The 19,493-nt window shown below is 41.1% G+C and overlaps 1 protein-coding gene across 1 annotated transcript in view; it reads left to right on the top strand.

Moving 5' to 3' along the window:
• Positions 1-19,493, top strand: part of SLC2A12 (solute carrier family 2 member 12) — a 43,247-nt gene that overhangs the window by 3,910 nt on the left and 19,844 nt on the right. Inside the window, exon 2 of the mRNA XM_073337352.1 lies at positions 5,201-6,538. Coding sequence (XP_073193453.1) covers positions 5,201-6,538 — 1,338 coding nt within the window. The remainder of the gene's footprint in view (positions 1-5,200; positions 6,539-19,493) is intronic.

The raw sequence follows: 19,493 nt of genomic DNA, 5'->3' as shown, positions 1-19,493 counted from the left end.
CCCCACCCCACTCTCCTGCTGGTAATAGCTTATCTAAAGTGACCACTCTCCTTACAATGTGTATGATAATCAAGGTGGGCCATTTCCAGCACAAATCCAGGGTTTAACAAGAATGTCTGGGGAGGGAGGGGGTAGGAAAAAACAAGGGGAAATAGGTTACCTTGCATAATGACTTAGCCACTCCCAGCCACTTTGTTCTACAAAGAAGATAACAGAACGCCACTAGCCATCACCTTCAGCCCCCAACTAAAACCCCTCCAACGCATTATTAAGGATCTACAACCTATCCTGAAGGATGACCCAACACTCTCACAAATCTTGGGAGACAGGCCAATCCTTGCCTACAGACAGCCCCCCAACCTGAAGCAAATACTCACCAACAACCACATACCACACAACAGAACCACTAACCCAGGAACCTATCCTTGCAACAAAGCCCATTGCCAACTGTGCCCACATATCTATTCAGGGGACACCATCACAGGGCCTAATAACATCAGCCACACTATCAGAGGCTCGTTCACCTGCACATCCACCAATGTGATATATGCCATCATGTGCCAGCAATGCCCCTCTGCCATGTACATTGGTCAAACTGGACAGTCTCTACATAAAAGAATAAATGGACACAAATCAGATGTCAAGAATTATAACATTCATAAACCAGTCGGAGAACACTTCAATCTCTCTGGTCACGCGATTACAGACATGAAAGTTGCGATATTACAACAAAAAAACTTCAAATCCAGACTCCAGCGAGAGACTGTTGAATTGAAATTCATTTGCAAATTGGATACAATTAACTTAGGCTTGAATAGAGACTGAGAGTGGCTAAGTCATTATGCAAGGTAACCTATTTCCCCTTGTTTTTTCCTAACCCTCCCCCCCTCAGACGTTCTTGTTAAACTCTGGATTTGTGCTGGAAATGGCCCACCTTGATTATCATACACATTGTAAGGAGAGTGGTCACTTTAGATAAGCTATTACCAGCAGGAGAGTGGGTTTGTGTGTGTGTGTGGGAGAAAACCTGGATTTGTGCTGGAAATGGCCCACCTTGATTATCATACACATTGTAAGGAGAGTGATCACTTTAGATAAGCTATTACCAGCAGGAGAGTGGGGTGGGAGGAGGTATTTTTTCATGCTTTGTGTGTATAAAAAGATCTTCTACACTTTCCACAGTATGCATCCGAAGAAGTGGAAAGTGTAGCTCACGAAAGCTTATGCTCAAATAAATTGGTTAGTCTCTAAGGTGCCACAAGTACTCCTTTTCTTTTCATTTAAAAGGAGTGTCTGTAAAACTATTGGAAGTGCTAAATTGGTTAGTCTCTAAGGTGACACAAGTACTCCTTTTCTTTTCATTTAAAAGGAGTGTCTGTAAAACTATTGGAAGTGCTAAAGCAAAAGTCACATTGAAGTCAATGGGAATTTTGTCAGGGAAAGACTTGGAGTTTGTCTTCACATACAGTGCTACAGCTGCACAACTGTAGCGCAGGTGAAGACATTACTACGCCGACAGGAGAGCTTCCCCCGTCAGCATACTTAATCCACCTCCATGAGAGGCAGTAGCTATGTCAACAGAAGAAGCTCTCCCATCAACAGAGCATTGTCTACACCGGGGGTTAGGTCAGTATAACTCAGTCGTTCAGGGGTGTGAATTTTTCACAGTTATACCGATATAACTCTGTCGTGTAGACTTGGCCTGAGTGGAAGCTGAATAAAGCTCTCAGGATTTAACCCATTGGAAATTATGCCCAAGTAAGGACTGAGTATGGTAAGGGACATTAAGATTTGGCCCAGTAATAAGAAAAATATGTATAGGCTCCAGGGAAAAGCAATGACTGCTGATTCAATGTGATTCACGTAGAACTGCTGAGAGAGTTTGCTACTGAGATTGTAGAATGTTCTATTTGCCCTTTTCATGCCAGGAGGTGCTGTACATTCAAGGGCCAACTTTGAAAAGGCAGCACAATTCATTTCAAAAGGATGTTAGGATTGACAGATGATAGGCTCATCTGCAGAACTGTGGTGGGTGCGGGTCACTGTCAGACAACAAATGGGAATCAGAGTCTTCCCTAAAAATTAAAAACCTGCTCGACTGGTATAACTCGCTGTTCCAAAACCTGCTTTGGGGAAGAGAGAGGAGGTGAGAGCTGTAGATCAACGGCATAACACTAGTTGCTGCAAGTTTGTAAAACTGAGTAGGTCTAATAACATGAGCCTCAGGCCTTAGAGGAGGTTCTCAAACTAGGAGTGAAAAAACAAAGCTAACATTTAAAATTACCAATACAATAATCATCCTATTCTTATTAAACATTGGCATGTATCAGTGGTGCACAACCTTTGTGGCCTTGAGTCCCACGCTGGCAAGTTCCAAGCTGTCTGAGGGCCACACCAAACTGGCATACTTTTTTAAATCAAAAATAATTTATTTTAAAATAACCATACTATTTACCCCGGGGGCATAAGTAATGTCTTATTCCTGCCCCACTGAATTCCTCCACCAGGACCTAACTGGAGGATTTTTTCCCCCAGCACTACTAATGTATTAAAAGCAGAAGATCAAAGGTGGGAGAAGGTTAATTTCTGCAGTGAGGTTAACACCTGCATCACATATGTATACCAGGAGCCAGATTTGTAGCAGGTGTAAATTGGGGTAGCTCAGTTGAAGCCAATTTACGTCCCCTGAAGATCTGACCCACAGTGTAACTTTGCACAAATCAGTGCTGCCAATAAACCTATTGTTCTTGGATACTGTAGGCCTAAATGGAGAAAAAAGTATTGGGTACAGTGCAAAGGAGATCACAGCAATTGAAAATAAATACAGAGCTATCCATTAAATACAGAACTATCCATTACTTTCCGATGGGCTAGGTATCTTTCTACCATACACCACTCTCAGGCCAAGTTGACTGAACTAGTCGTCCAAAGCTGCCCCAAAAGAATTAGTTGAAATACTGTCTGTGCTATGTTGCAGAAGCCACTTCCCACTGGTCCATGAGCTCTCTGCAACTAACTGGAATATCAGCAGTCAATTCACTTGGGCTCTAATTGTGTGGCAGCCAATATCATGCTGAGAAAAAACAACAACTATGCTGAGTGGAAGAATTAACCCAACAATAATAAACTAGAATTATCCACCAAAAGCTAGGGTGCAAAGGCTTCACAACAAGCAGAATATGATTAGTTACATCTTTCTTGTAGAAATAAACAATGAATCTCAGTTGTATAAAACAGAGTTTATTTTAAAGTGGAGATACAATGGCACATGTTCTCCATTTTGTCTATTCTAGCACCATCTGGTTTTTATTCCCAGTGATGCAGCCATCAGAAACTATGTGAAACAGAGGCAATGCTAGCCCATTGGGGGCCCTAAACAGGAATATTTTTAGAGACCTCCCCACACACAACACATACTAATAATTAATAGGGAGCACCCTTGAGCTGCTCGGGGCTCTAAGCAAATGCTTAGTCTGCTTACGCCTTGTGCTGTTTCTGATGTGAAATAGCTGATCTTTTTGTTAAAAAGAACTCAAGGATTAATGATGAGTGAATCGCAAAGTGTTCAGAGGTATGCACCCCAAAATTTGGCTTATCTGAAATATCCAATCTATCTATCTGGAGCAGCAAAACTGGGTGGGAAATCTTAGTCTGGTTTCCAGTGGATAAGTGTCCACATCACAAAGGAACACCTTGCATTCTCAGCAAGGCCAAGGATTTAATGGGAGTCCAGGATAAACTATATTCTCACATGTTTCAGAATAACAGCCGTGTTAGTCTGTATTCGCAAAAAGAAAAGGAGGACTTGTGGCACCTTAGAGACTAACAAATTTATTTGAGCATAAGCTTTCGTGAGCTACAGTTAGTCCCTCCAAGGTGGGACTGAAGCACTTTGGTTAGGAAGCATAAACTATTCTTGTCTATAATATACCAACTGTGTGGATAAGGGTTCTAGGGCTGTCAGTCTGATGCCTTTCATGGCGACTAAATTAAACTCAGGAAAAATGTTGGAAATTTAACAGGAAAAAAATGATGATAGGGGACAGTTCTCAACAGCCCTGCGGTTGGCCCACTTCTTGTTTACATCTTACGTTTCTAAAAGTTCATGTGTCAGGGCTTCAGCTTACTACTTGCAGGGGTTAGGATTGGAAGGGATTTCCCCCAGCACCAATTTATTTTTCTCTTCTTCTGAAGCATCAGGGATGGCCCCGGCTGGAGATGGAACACTGGACAGAGAGCACCAGGGCTCTGAGGTGGCGCCAAACATTTTCTCTCTCAAGTGCTTGGCTGGTTGGTTTATGCTCACATGCTCAGGGTCTAACTGATCACCATATGTGGAGTCAGCAAGTGGCAGTGACCTTGTTTTTTCCCCCCCTTCTCCTGAACTGTGTGGGTGTGGGTCACTGGCCAGGATTATCTGCCTATATCTCACTTACTCATTCCCCAGGCAGGGGTGCACCTTGGTCCCTCCTATTCTCTGTCTGTGGCACATAATAGTCTAGTCTCCTGTGGGCCGTAATACTTTGGTCTAATTGCAGAGCTTGTCTTCACGTACAGCACTACAGCAGCACAGCCACACCACCGCAGCACTTTAGCGAAGACGCTACTATGCCAACAGGAGAGCGTCTCCCAGTGACATAGTTAATCCACCTCCCTGAGAGGCGGCAGCTATGTCGACAGGAGAACTTCCCCACCAACACAGTGCTGTCTACATAGGGGGTTAAGTTGGTATAACTACTTCACTCAGGGGTGTGAATTTTTCACATCCTTGAGCAACGTAGTTATACCAATATAGATCTGTAGTATAGACCTGGCCTCAGTTGTTGGGTTTAATGTGCAGGTGCTGGGTAACGTTGGTGGCCTGTGATATACAGGAGGTCAAACTAGATGATTTGGTGCTCCCTCCTGGCATTAAACTCTATAACTGAATGGGAGTCTTTCAATGGGTTTGGGATCAGGTGCTTAAGAGATACTAAAAATAAAGGGGAAAAACTAAGTGCATTACATGATGTATTTTTTCCTGCTTTCAGCAATGTCACTTGATATGATCAATGTTGTTGGGTTTTCTTCATTTGATCCTATCGTTTCCCCCCAAACTGAGACCTCAGAATAAGATTTTGAGGACAGGTTTATAAAATAACTTTATTATTGATGATTAGAATGGTACAGAGCTCATTTTGGTTTCCTTCTGTAATTCCAGGATGTGGAACATTTACTTTTCTATCATCTACCATTGCTGCCATCAGTGGATTCCTAATGGGTTATGAACTGGGACTCATCTCTGGGGCTCTTCTTCAGCTAAGCAGTATACTAGCACTTTCTTGCAAACAACAGGAAATAGTCGTAAGCTCCCTCCTCATTGGGGCCTTACTAGCATCACTTACGGGTGGATTCCTAATAGACCGATTTGGAAGGAGAATTGCGATTATTATAGCATCTTGTTTACTTGTACTGGGAAGCCTGATCTTGATAATCAGTTCATCATATGGCATACTAATTGTAGGACGGATTGCTATTGGTATTTCAATATCATTATCCTCAATTGCAACGTGTGTATATATCGCTGAGATAGCCCCACAGCATAGAAGAGGTCTGCTTGTATCATTAAATGAACTTATGATTGTGATTGGCATTCTTTTTGCCTACATTTCAAATTATGTATTCACCAATGTTTCCCATGGCTGGAAGTATATGTTTGGCCTTGTGATACCAATAGGTGCCTTACAAGCTACTGCCATGTATTTCCTTCCACCGAGTCCTCGGTTTCTTGTTATGAAAGGTAACGATGAAGCTGCTAGCAAGGTACTGGGAAGGCTCAGGGCAACTTCAAATACTGCTGAAGAACTCACTGTGATCAAGTCTTCTTTGAAAGATGAACATCAGTACAGTTTCTTGGACCTGTTCCGTTCAAAAGACAACATGAGAGCCCGAATGCTAATAGGCCTCACGCTAGTGTTTTTTGTGCAAACAACAGGGCAGCCTAACATTTTATTTTATGCATCCACTGTTTTAAAGTCAGTTGGGTTCCAGAGCAATGAAGCAGCTAGCTTGGCCTCGACTGGAGTTGGAGTGGTTAAAGTGGTTAGTACAATCCCAGCCACTGTTTTTGTGGATCAAGTTGGAAGCAAAACCTTTCTGTGTATTGGTTCTTCTATTATGGCAGTGTCACTGGTCACTATGGGATTGGTAAATCTTAATATACACATGAATTTCACTAATATCTGTAGAAACCAGTTCCTGGAAGATTCCATTTTTCATGGACCAGGAAACGTGAGTGCCAGCAACGAGAGTCTCAGGGAGCAGTTTGCTGGTATGCCTTCCCAAGGCAGAACATCGCTAACCACGCTGAGAAAATTTGAAACTGCTAAGACAGAGGAGCAGAACAGCACAGCCTTGGCAGGAGGAAAGACCTCTGCAGCAAGCCAAAGAGGATCCCACGTAGTAATAGACACTGTAGAAGTTCCAGTTGCTCTGAAATGGCTGTCTTTGGCCAGCTTGCTTGTTTATGTTGCTGCTTTTTCCGTAGGTCTTGGACCAAGTAAGTGTTTCATATTTTTTATTCCTTTTAATGATTTATTTAAAAGTAAATTAAGCACTGGTTTTAGATGCCCATGTTGACATCACTGGAAACTGAAGTTCTCAATCCACAGAACAAACATCACACTAAGCAGCAGTATGTGTTTCCACCATGCTGCTCTGCCAACAGACTCTGGAGACACCAACCAAGGCGGGCGAGAGAGCAATTTAGTCTCCATTGCCCAGTCAGTCTTTGACCTCTCTGCTAAGATCGCCTCTAGAAACACTAATGGTGATGAGGGCATGTTACCACTACAAAGTAGGTTGAGAAATTTTAATATAAGTCTGTAGAATATCCAAGTGATGGTAACTTTCAGGGTGAAATCCTCACCCCATTGAAATCAATGGCAAAGCCAGGATTTCACCCTCAGTCACTGCCAACTGGTGTTGATTTGAATCAGCGACCTGTAAGTGAAAAACTCTGTATCACATTAACTGTGTCTAGAACCATTTTTAATTCCCCCACACTCCACCCCTTTTCTTTTCTTTTCTTTTCTTTTCTTTTCTTTTCTTTTCTTTTCTTTTCTTTTCTTACCATGTAAATGATAATACATAAGCTATACTGTGATGGCTCATAAACCCAAGTTAAAAACATATTGCTAGGTGCTTCAAATGAGCATAGCCTTCCCAAATCAACAGGAGCTACACCGATTGACTCCAGCTGAGGTTCTGGAGCATGTAGCCACGCTGACCATGTAACCCAACCTACTGCTAGGAAATGGAAAACATTTAATCCTACTAAGTAAACTCTCTTGGCCCATACACTTCCTATCCTGAACAGAATAAACAACAAAAAGTTAAGAATTGTTCAATCTATAAAATATCCATTTAAACCAAAGTGTGCTTTTAGAAGAAACACCACTGTAGGGTCCTCACTAATGACAGAAGACAACTTTCCTGCCATTCCCATTCCCAGTGACTAAAACTACTCTTTTCCTTCTTTTTCACATAGGGTTGATCTTTTATTAAACCAGATTGTAAAATGTGCATGCACAAAGCCTATTATTTATTAACAGACTTTGTGTGCCTGTGTGCCCTGACACAAACTTGGCTTGGAAACATACTGTACTCCTTGAAGTTAATTACGACAAAGAGTTTACCAGGAGCATAACAACCCTACTGTCATAGAAAAGGCAAAAATGTGAAGACAAAACCCAACAACAGTTATTTATTTAGGATAAATAGCTCACTAGGATAGCTGCCTGAGATAAATATTCATTGCCAAGAGACACTGAAAGGATAGCAGTTTAACAGTTACTCCAGCATACTTCAGTACTTTATAACCAGTCTAAGGACTAGATTCTGTTCTCAGTTACATGGGTATAAATCCTGAGTAACATCACTAAAAAGAGTTACTTCAGATTTACACCAGTGTAACAGAGAGCACAAACTAATCCTAGAATAGCAACCAGTAGGGAAGCATCACAATTTCAATTCCTTTTCCATTAACAAGTTTTCTTAAAACAAGGAATTAAAAGTTTCTTCAAATGAAACAAAATGTGGACATCTATTTTATTGGAAGGGGCAACTTATTCCAGCATTGGGGATGCAATCAAGTTGCTTTCCACAGACGCTTGAGTTCTAGGGACTTTAAAGTAGATAGGTTTGAACAAAGGCATGTTTGCGATGTACACTGTATATGAAGTGAATCAAAATATGGTGGTGTATCTATGCAGTGTAGTAACTCAGTGTCCAATGCTCAGCTAAAACTGATTAAATACAGAAAGCTCAGATTAACTGAACCAAGGAATTGCTGGAGTCTATAAATAATGGAGGGTTTTATATATTGTAATTATATGTGCCATGGCTGAAAGGCAGGATAAGGATTGAATTTCATATGTAACTCCTGGCTTCTTCTGCTTGCAGCTCAAACACTTTAAAGATATTTCAAATGTGTAGATTTCGTCTGTTAAATTAATTTTTCTTAGTGTTAGCTTTTTTTAAAAAACCAATCCCTCAATTATATAAAATGGCCCATTTAAAATGTTTGGATTACTCATCCCCTCAACCTGTTACACTGTCTACCAAATTGTTACTTTTAAACCATGTCCCATGTGGGAAAGGGAGGGGCCATGCCACAGTATAAGTTCCAGAACATTCTGACTGACAAAGCCAGACAATCTGCATGGGGCCCCAGATGGTGCAGACTGTAGTGGAGGTTTCACTACCCTTTCAGTGAGTGCAGCATGCAACTTCCCTTCAGTGTCTGGCTTGCTCTGTTGGTTGATATGAAGAAGGAGAGCTGGGGCTGACCTCACTTGGCATCTGTATTCTTTCTTGAGTAATGAGCACCTCCAGGCAGATGGAATTGTGCCTACCCTTGAAAGGGGCAGAAGGTTTCTTGCACCCACCACCTCACCCAGCCGGGCAAAGCTGGCCACAATAGCCTTTTGTCTATTTAGAAAACATATGATATTTAGAGTATGTGTAGTTCAAATCCTTATGGAGAGTACATGTGAATCCATCATTCCAATCCAGCTCTTTCATCTTCCTTTTTTCCTACTGTGCAAAGACTTTTGGCTCTAGTGTGAGGTCCAGTTATTATTGCCTTTCTTGGTAGCCATTTTTTGTTTTATTTTTGTACCTCAGTGGTTTCTTCTTTTTACCAAATTACTAGAAGCAATTAGATTTTCTAATGAACTGATTTGCTAAATATTACTGTCTATTATTGCTTATGAAAGCACTCAGGCACAACCATAATGAAAACAGATAGATTAAAGCCTTTTTGCATTATAAAAGAGTTGTAGACAAGAGAGCAGCTGTCTAGTCCTAGTTTAATTCCAATATATTGTATATTTATATAAACAAGCCCTTATGCAAGATAAGAGGGGCAGCTTTATTTCTCTGTTTTGCATTAAGTTTGATGAAGTGCGATCCAGCTTTTCGCTTACACTCGGTTTCAGACAATGATTAGGGTATATTACAAGCATAATAAATCAGTGTTGCACCACACTGCAGGACAGCACACATTGTCTCGCTGACACTTCTCACATAAGCACCATCAGCTCCTATTAACTAAAGTGCAGATGTTAGACATACTTGACACACCTTTGGCTTCTTTATCTTCTGTCATCAACATCTGGCATTTCAAAAAGGTCAAATGGGGAGGAGTCCCCTTCATCAGGAAACAGAAATACTTGCACAGCAGATAATTATCAATCCATAGTGAACATGAAGCTGCAAAGGCAAGGTGAGTGAGGTAGAAGCTTGTTTGATTTCAGTGAGTGTTTGCAAAGAGATGTGGGCCCTCAGGACTTCTGTTCAGGCATAAGAACTTGCCATACACTTAGGACTTGAGAAATTTGAGCCTACAGATGACACTATCCTTAAAACAGAACACAGAACAGAAGTGGGATGTTGAGTTTAATGCTGTACGTAGATGGATCACAGATACATTGCCTATATTGAAAGCTGGATGCAATAGTGAAAATGTATTTAATATAGACTAGGAAACAAACGTCTTCTGTAGAGGGTATCTGCTCATGGCCGCATACTAAAGGAAGAAAATTAATTGGAATAATAGAAAGTAAGTCATATCTATGATGTGATAACCATTTGGGGACAGAAATAAAAAGTTCTGTGTTGTAAATAAAAGTAAACTCCACCATTGGTCACCATTAAGTTGTAAGACTGAGGCAATGGAAATTCCTAATGATGAGATTATTTTCCTAAATGAGACCCATGAATTTGAGTGTGATAATCCTGTTGGTTAAAAACACGTCTAAAACAAAAAACATGCAACATCAGCCTGGTGTTTCCCTCCCCAAACAATGCAGGCACTTTCAGACCTGATATAAGTGTGTACAGTTCCACACTAACAGTAATGGAATGGCACCCATTTACAAAGGATCAGATTCTTTGTCCCAATCTGCTCCCTTTGTGCCACTTAGGACTGAAGCTAACGCTGTGCAAAGAGAATGGAAAAGTCCAGTAAATCCCCTGCTGGGGATATTCCCAGCATCTGGAATTCACAAAGAAACAAACAAAAGAGCTGGCAGAGCCAGCTCCTATGCATTCCACCCCACATCATCCAGCCCAGGGGTTGTCTCAGGCTTGGGGAGAGTGAGAGAATAGCCATAGCATGAAATGCAGTTATAGCCAAGTGGTGCGTGATCTGTAGACGACCGTACCTAGCTGGCGTAAGTTAGAGCAGCCTTCAACCAGCTCAAACCTGAAGCAGGGCCAAGGCCAGGGCAGATTATCAGGAGCCATAACCAGTTCCTGATGGCCTCTCGCTAAAATGGACAACGCACAGAATGTATGGCAAGGTCTGAATTTATTCCAACAAGTGAAATTAAACCCATGGACATAAGAGCAATTCACAGTTTGAACAGAGCTGATAGAGTTTGGGGCAATGGCAAAACTAACACAAATAAAGGAAATTCTGCATGTGATTCTGAAATTGCGGGGAAGAGTAATTGTCCAGATGAGATCTACACATTTCCCACAGCTTGTAAAGCTGTGAAACTGACAACACTGACTTCTGTTATAGAAACACCAGATGCAGATCACTTCTCCCAAAAGGTATAGGTGGAGGGACTTTTTCTGCTTTTAGGAACATCATTTGGCACTTATTCTATGGTGAGGAATGCTTTTATTGAAGGGGAGCATAAATAATTTTCTGCATTTTGGTTATATATATATATATGTGTATGCATGTGTGTGTGCGTGTGTGTACCACCCCCACAGCATGTTCTTTAAATACTTTCGCAAAATGACTCCTCTTTCTAATGTAAAATCTTAGCCTGTTCTCTTTGCAGATTAGAGGCTTTTAGGCTGTTGAGCAATACACTTGGGGCCTAATCCTCCACTGGTATAAATTAGTGCAGCTTCCTTGACTTCAATGGAGATGCACTAATTTACACCAGCTGAGAACTTGGTCCTTTGTTCCCAAATATCATTCTCAATAAAATCTCACCTCTGTCTCTGTCTCTACACACACTACAGAGGCCTGATCTTGCACACACTGACTATGATAAGTACTGCTGACTACCTTGATTATTCCCATTGAAGATCTATTACAAAGTAGGCATTTGCAGGATCAGGCCCTATATTTGTATTTGTTATCATTAGTTACAGCGTGGGAATTGATATCTGGGAGCCTTATCCTGAGAGTGGAATTGTACGTCCTTTACAGGGCTTCAGAGGAAAATGAATTTCCCAGTAAGCAGTTTAAATTGTAGAGGCAAAGCCAACTTTAAGTTTTTGTTCTCGGGGGTGGGCTTTTAAAAAAATTAATAAAGCCTAATGTTCACAAGTTGACATTTTCACCAAGAAATAAATGGACATTCTGTTAACATCAGCCATTCATTATTCAGCTTTGGGAAAATAGAACAGAATTACATATTGATTATTCAGTTCATCACTTTTCCCCCTTAACTTCTAGAGTCAGAAGATGTTGCATAGCTAAGCAAATGGGATCTACTCATGCCTCTGTGTCTGTGGAGAGGTCATGGCAATGCAATCACTGCACCGGGGGAAGGGCAGTGTTGAGATCAATTTCACAGTGGCCTTTGCATCCTATCATGCAGAAAGTGTTTGTGAGTATGGTATAGGGGACAGGGGAGGGCCTAGGCAGTTACGTGGACCCTCCTCTTTTCTGTCCCCACCCCGTCATGGAAGAAGTATGTGGAGGTCAGTACAGCCTCAGTGTTGCAATAGCGGTCATGGAGCAAGACCACAGCTGATCTGTAGGGAGAGAGGATTCCTATACTCACGCCCACCCATCTCCCGAGCACCCAACCTAGCTACTGTGGCTGGGCAATGGGCCCAGTAAGATAAAAATGATTCTATTTGGACTGCATTAAGTGCCCTTTCAAATTAATTTGCATTGAACAGAAGATTTTTGCTCACTAATATCATCACTGCAGAGCTAACTGGGTGGTCAGCACCAGGGTTACTTTAGTTCAAGTCTGAGCAGCCACACTGCAAAGCCATACCTGAGTTACTGAGGTTTCATCTACACTTCGAGCTGGGACGTAATTCACAGCTTGAGGAGACATGCCTGAGCTAGCTCTCATGAGCTAGCATGCTAAAATTAAAAGCACAGTGAGACCAACATAAGGGATGAGAGGGTCTCATAGCTGCATACCTGTGCTAGATGCTAGCTACATACCTGGGTGGCTCTCCCCTCCCTCTGCTGCTGCTGCTAGCCAAATATCTACTTAGCATTTTGGATGTGTGTGTACTGGGGGTGGCTATCCCCTCCCACTGCCACAGCTATACTTATATTGTTAGTGTGCTCTCTCGATCAGAGCTAGTGTGATATGTCTCCTCAAACTGGAAAATACAGCTTCCAGCTGCAATTTGGACATACCCCGTCTCCTCACACTGGTGTTGCATTCACCCATGTGTATTGCTAGGACTTCTAGGGGCATATTAGATGGGGTGAGATCCGAGTTACCCAGGAAAGAATTTTCCATAGTATCTGGATGATGAATCTTGCCCATATGCTCAGGGTTTAGCTGATCGCCATATTTGGGGTCGGGAAAGAATTTTCCTCCAGGGCAGATTGGAAGAGGCCCTGGAGGTTTTTCGCCTTCCTCTGTAGCATGGGGCACGGGTCACTTGCTGGAGGATTCTCTGCTCCTTGACGTCTTTAAACTACGAATTGAGGACTTCAATAGCACAGATATAGGTGTGAGGTTTTTTTTGTAGGAGTGGTGGGTGAAATTCTGTGGCTTGCGTTGTGCAGGAGGTCAGACTAGATGATCATAATGGTCCCTTCTGACCTAAATATCTATGAATCTATCAATCTATGAATCTCATGGACCTTTATTCTGCAGTAAACTGAGCCACTCTCTGTATCTATCTTAGTGAATTGTAGGACAACATGTCTGTCCTTCTGGGCAGACAGAGGGAACAGTGGAAAAGCATTGAAGGATTAACAGCACTCCAATGATTTAGCCCACATCCGTGGCACAAAGGGAAAGGGGGTTACTAGTTTGAGTGTAAGAACCACTTGGGTTTTAGCGTATATCTCAGGAGAGGCCAGTAGCCTGGATGTAAAGCACCACTAAGTTCTGATGAGAGGGTTTGTGCGTGGATGGGAGCCACATTAGGGACAACCCAGTGAGAGCCTAACTCTCAGCTGAAGACATACTCTATGTAGGACCAATGTTTACTAGAAGCCTGTGAAACTTCTAATAAAGCAGGATGAAACATGGCTAGCATCAGGTTTTGCTACAAACCCAACTTTGGGCAGTTTTGCCAAACTCACCAAGAATGGGTTGAAATTCTGGGTGAAACCTAGATAATTTATGCTTAATCTGGAAATGTCAGTTTTGGATGAGTTTTGCTGGGAGTTTTTGAGCTTATGTAAATCCAAAGACTTAAGGCAAGATGCAGGAGGCAGTATGTGTGTATGTAGAAATCTAGTCAAAGCAGTGAAATATTAACCACTGAAGGAAATGAAGGGGACGAATCCCCATCCAGCTTTTTACTATTTTGTGGTAGTCCTCTTCAGTGGGGACACACACCTCATGTGTTTTCATGTGGTTTAGAATAATTAACTTCCAAAAAAAACAAGTATCTATCTATACTGACGTGCCCTTGCAAACTGAAACCATGATCCTTGCAGTAATTCCACTGAAGTCATTGGAGTTACATCAGGGATAATATTGGCCCACTGCATTTTGCACATCTGTAATCATTAGATTTACTTGTTACATGGTTTGAAGATGCTAAGTGTCTTGTTTTGTACATTTCTTTAGCATATTCCCTTCAAACACTTGATGCAAATTTAAAACAGAACAAAATAGCCAGCTTCACTTCTGGCTTTGATCAACCCACTGATGTGATGACAAGAATGATACACTATGCCCATATTTATGATCAAGACACTATTTCCCTCCACCCCTAACATATTGCTGCAGAACCCAACTTTGATCAAATTTTAAATGGGGACATCGCGTCTCCTTCAAGAAATTGGAAAATCTGGTAATGAAAATAAGTGAGTGAGGATGCAGTGTCACTTGCAACATCATTAGAGCTGTGCAAAGTTGAAAAATGTTTGTCTGGATCAAATGAAATGTTCCATTAATGCTTTTAAAAATAAAACAACATTCAAAACAAGTCATTTTGAGTAAAAAAATTGAAACATTTTTTAAGAATGTCAAAATGAAATGTTTTGATTTTTTCAGGGGTTTTTTCCTGACCGAAACGATTCTGCAAATTTGACATTAATTTACAAAATGTTTCAGACAACCCCAGTGTGCATTTTTCAGTGAAAAAAGTTTCAGCCTTAAAATTTTGCCCATCTCTAAACATAACCCATTACTCTCAGCAGTTGTTTTAGTTGGATATTATTCAGCTACAAAATAGCATAAGCCACATGGCCTTACAATAGATTGGAAGACACTGGTAGAAGTTGTGTGTGCTACAGCTCTCATCAATATCTCTGACACTAGACAAAGTAACATTTCAAGCTTTTATAAGACATCAATTTACTATGTTTGTTTATAGTGCACATACATTTAATGTTAATCAGTCATGCTACAATGTTCCCTTGTACATTTGTTTGAAGCATTGTATTTATGAGTTCATAAGTTTTACAGACTCTTCATGATCTTGCCTTACAGTTCATATAAATAAAATGTCCAGCGTTTACATGACTTAAAAAAGAGCAAAGCGCTTAAAGTTAATCATGTGCTTAAGTGGTTTGCTGGATTAGAGCCAGAATGCTCAAACCTGGAAAACATGTGTTTAATCGGTTTACAGCAAGGGTTCTCAAACTTCATTTGCACTGCGACCCCCTTCTGACAACAAAAATTACTACATGACCCCAGGAGGGGGGACCGAAGCCTGAGCCCACCCAAGCCCCACTGCCCTGGAGGGGAGGGGGGCAAAGCCCAAGGGCTTCAGCCCCAGGCAGGGGGTCTGTAACCTGAGCCCCGCCACCCAGGGCTGAAGCCCTTGGGTTTCACCTTCAGCTCTGGGCAGTGGGGCTTGGGCTTCGGCCCCAGACCCCAGCAAGTCTAAGCCAGCCCTGGCGACCCCATTAAAATGGGATCCCGACCCACTTTCGGGTCCCGACCTACAGTTTGAGAACTGCTGGTTTACATGATAGAAACCCTCATGTTCAAACAAAATTAAAAAGTGGCATATTTTAGGGTTATTTTTCCTAGAAAACAACTAATTCATCTTTTTATTTTGAGGTTCATAGCATAGCCAATATGTACAGCAGAGTCATTTGAGAGTTTGCTCTGCTCTACTACACTGATGTTGTTTTGGATTTGATGCAGATAGAACTTATCCAATTCATTGTTCACGTGCTATTCAAATAACACCACATGTAGTCTTCATAGAATCACAAAAAGAAAAGGAGGACGTGTGGCACCTTAGAGACTAACAAATTTATTTGAGCATAAGCTTTCGTGAGCGACAGCTCACTTCATCAGATGCATTCAATGGAATCACAGAATATCAGGGACCTCAGGAGGTCGTCTAGTCCAACCCCCTGCTCAAAGCAGGACAACTCCCCAACTAAATCTTCATTTCATATAATGTCCACAGGCTGATAGGCTGCAGTGTAGTGAGCGTGGGTGCCAAAACACAAGAGAAAACCCTTGCTCTGGATTGAACACCATCCATCTGCCAGCATTCAGTTTGAATTTCATAGAATACTTGATGCAAGTAAAGTGCCAGCTAGTTTGAATTATGCTTAGGTAGTCTGAAGCTGAATTATAAACATCACAGAGCAGTGTGAGTTTTCTAAACTGCCCTTAAAATAGATTAATCTGAGCCAATGTGGTGGAATAACTAAGTATTGTTTATTTTATAGCAAGAAAGAGATTTACTTAATCTGTGCATAAGAGTACTGAAAAATTTCATAGAAATCATTTTTTAAAAAATGCTGAGATTCCAGAGTTTTCCCTTTGTTCAATTAGGATTCAATTCTGCAAGGTGCTGAGTAGTCTGGCCCAATTCAGCAAATCACTTAAGCAGGTGCCCAGCTTTTAGCACAGGAGTAGTCCCTCCCAGTGACTTCAAAGGGCCCACTCAAGTGCTTAAACTTAAACCTGGAAGAAGTGCTTTGCTAGATCAGATTGAAGTGCTCAACGCCCTAAAGGATTAAGCCTTTAGCTACCTCCAAACAAATGAGTTGCATGTTGAGAGCATAAACCCGATTCTGCTCTCCCTGTAACCCCACTGAAGTCAATGGAGTACACACATGTAACAAAGGGCAGAATTTGGCTTTGTGAGAAGAAAATTGACGAGGACTGAGGCTAGCTGCCTATATCTATAAAAGACCTTCAGTACAATGGATTAAAACTTGATGCTATAATGTTAGGTATTCTGACCCCAGTTCAGCACAGTACGTAAGTAACTTTAAGCTTTGCGTAATCCCATTGACTTCAGTGAAACTACTTCTGCTTAAAGTTAGGCATGTGCTTAAGTATCTTGCATAAGCAGGGCCTCTGGTAGGTGCAAATCCAGTTCCATATTGCTAGGCCATAGAGCTCTACTTAGGAGCAGAACCCGTGTAGTTCCACTGTGCAAAGTGGGAGGTTGCATGTAAGGGAGCTGTGCAGGAGGTGCACGCAGGGGCTGAGAGGAGTAGGATCTGGTTAGCTAACATGTGCAAAGTGTTTTGAAGAGGCAAAGCACTACATATATGCTGAATCTTATTTAGTAGCAGCAACAGTAATGCCACTGACCCAAACTCATGTCGAATGAATTTTACAAATGCATGCAGACCATCTCATTCATATATATATTATTGTAATAACAATTCATTCCAACATTTTATTTTTATGTGATGGTGACATTTTCCTTTGCCAGGCAGCACACAAATAAAAATATAGAACCTTTTATCTGCTATCAAAAGGCTGCTATTAGTTATTGTATGTTTGAATTTAACATTTGCCCTTCATGTAATGTAGGTCAAATGTTACATTCAAATATGCAGTAAATAGTGGCCTTTGATTATCATAGTAAAGGGTTTACATTAATTTCACTTGACATTCACTGGAGCACATCTGTATGTGGTCATTCTGTGAAAAAGTTTTTTAAAAGTGTGTCAAATTCAACACAGTCCAGTTTCTACACTTGGGAAGATGATATTTCAGAGCTTCCGTGATCTTGTGCAGGCTTAGTACAAAAGCCCAGAGCAATTTTAATTCAATAGGATGCTAAATGCAAACACATTACTAGATTTCACCAGCAAAGATAAACACAGTATATCAAGTATTATAAGGTGAGAAAGTGCTTGATGCCAAAAAAGTATGTTTTTTAAAAAGTCACAAGTTTATAGCTTATCCAAAGTAGAGAGTTCAAGGGGTCATGTTTTTCAAGGAAACAAATGCCAAGAGCATTTTAATGGCATATGAAGTTAGCTCAATCCTGCTGCTGCATTTTGCTGTATGAGGCCTTGATCCTGCAAACATGCGAGGGCTTAAATTTAAAGCATGAGAGTAGTTCCACTGAAGCCAGCACAAATAGAGTTGTCTGCCGGATTGGGGCTTTAGGCTCCAAAGTAACTGACTCATAAGGTAGGTCTGGATTTACAGCAGTGCAACTGTGAGAAAGATCTAACTCATTCAATGTGACTGTTTGCTATGGGGAATATATACATGGGCTTTTCTGAAAAAATAAAAAGGCATGTGCAGTATTGCCCATATCAGGCCCAACTCTACAAACTTTCCATGCACAGAATTTTGCCTTCAGTGGGACTTTTAGGATCAAACCTCAAAGGGAGATGCTCAGAAGACAATCAAGAACAGATATGCCCTGAACAACCTCACTTCATAGGAAGGAAACATCAAAAACATTCATACTTTTTCCTGTTAAAAGAATACACTTTCTGTTTGAAAGCATAAAACTAGAATTGTCCCTGTTCCTGGGTCTCAATCAGCAGTCATTTCTGTTCTGCGGTCCCCTCAGAAGTAGAATGTACCCTGTCTTCTGTACTAGAAAAGCAGGTACATTCAGCCACCCAAGTTGTGTATTTTTTTTGTCTCCATACTTTTCTGGAGTGAAATATGCAATAATCCTGAGTAGTTTGTGCATAACTTGTTTATGAATTAGAGCCTCTGGCTTCCATGGCCATTCCTGTGCAAATGCCTCCAAGGATTATCTTAGATTCAATATTCAGAACAAACACTCACAAGTAGGAATACATATTCCCCATTTTAATAAGAAAGGCATTTCTTAAGCTACAGTATGTGACTTACTCTAAGCAATTTTCCATTGAAGCTTATTTTTTCATTCTTGTGTGCTTGCCTGCCAAGTGGGCTGTTTGTTGATGGAGCAGCATGAATGCCAACATGGGCAAGAACAAAAAGGAAACAGATTGTGTAGTAAGGTTACAAAGAGAACCTTTACCTCATCCTTCAGGGTTTAAATCAATCTCTATTAGAGATTAGGATGAAACCTGATGTGCGAGGCAAATTGCCCCATATCTGTCTACTGCGAGGGTTCTTACACTTTCCTTTGAAGCATCTGGTACTGGCCATGTTTGCAGACAGGATATTGGTGTAAGTGAAGCTGAGTCCTGATGCAGGATGGCAATTTTTATGTTCCTATAGAACAGACTGGCTCTTACGTAACAGTAATCACCTTTTATAGGGAAGCAATCCACATTCATGAATATTATAGGGAATTTTATAGGGAAATTTTATCCGGAAGCAATCCACATTCATGAATATTATAGGGGATTTTATAGGGAATTTTATAGGGAAATTTTATCAGGAAGCAATCCACATTCATGAATATTCTTTTTCTTCTACATATAACTGAATATATTAAAAAAAGAATATTGTATTGCTTCCCAAAGACACTAGAGTTGCTACAATTTGTATCAAGTATCTAGCACACAGAAAAGAGGTCATGGGTTCTAACGGGGATGTTTAACTGCTCTGTTTTAACATGAATTGGAGGAGCAGACAGAAGGAGGAATGAGGAAGAAGTACATATTT

This window comes from Lepidochelys kempii, chromosome 3 (genome assembly GCF_965140285.1).
Source record: "Lepidochelys kempii isolate rLepKem1 chromosome 3, rLepKem1.hap1, whole genome shotgun sequence".
In the NCBI taxonomy this organism is placed as follows: domain Eukaryota; kingdom Metazoa; phylum Chordata; order Testudines; family Cheloniidae; genus Lepidochelys; species Lepidochelys kempii.
This window is presented reverse-complemented; position numbering and strand designations above follow the sequence as displayed.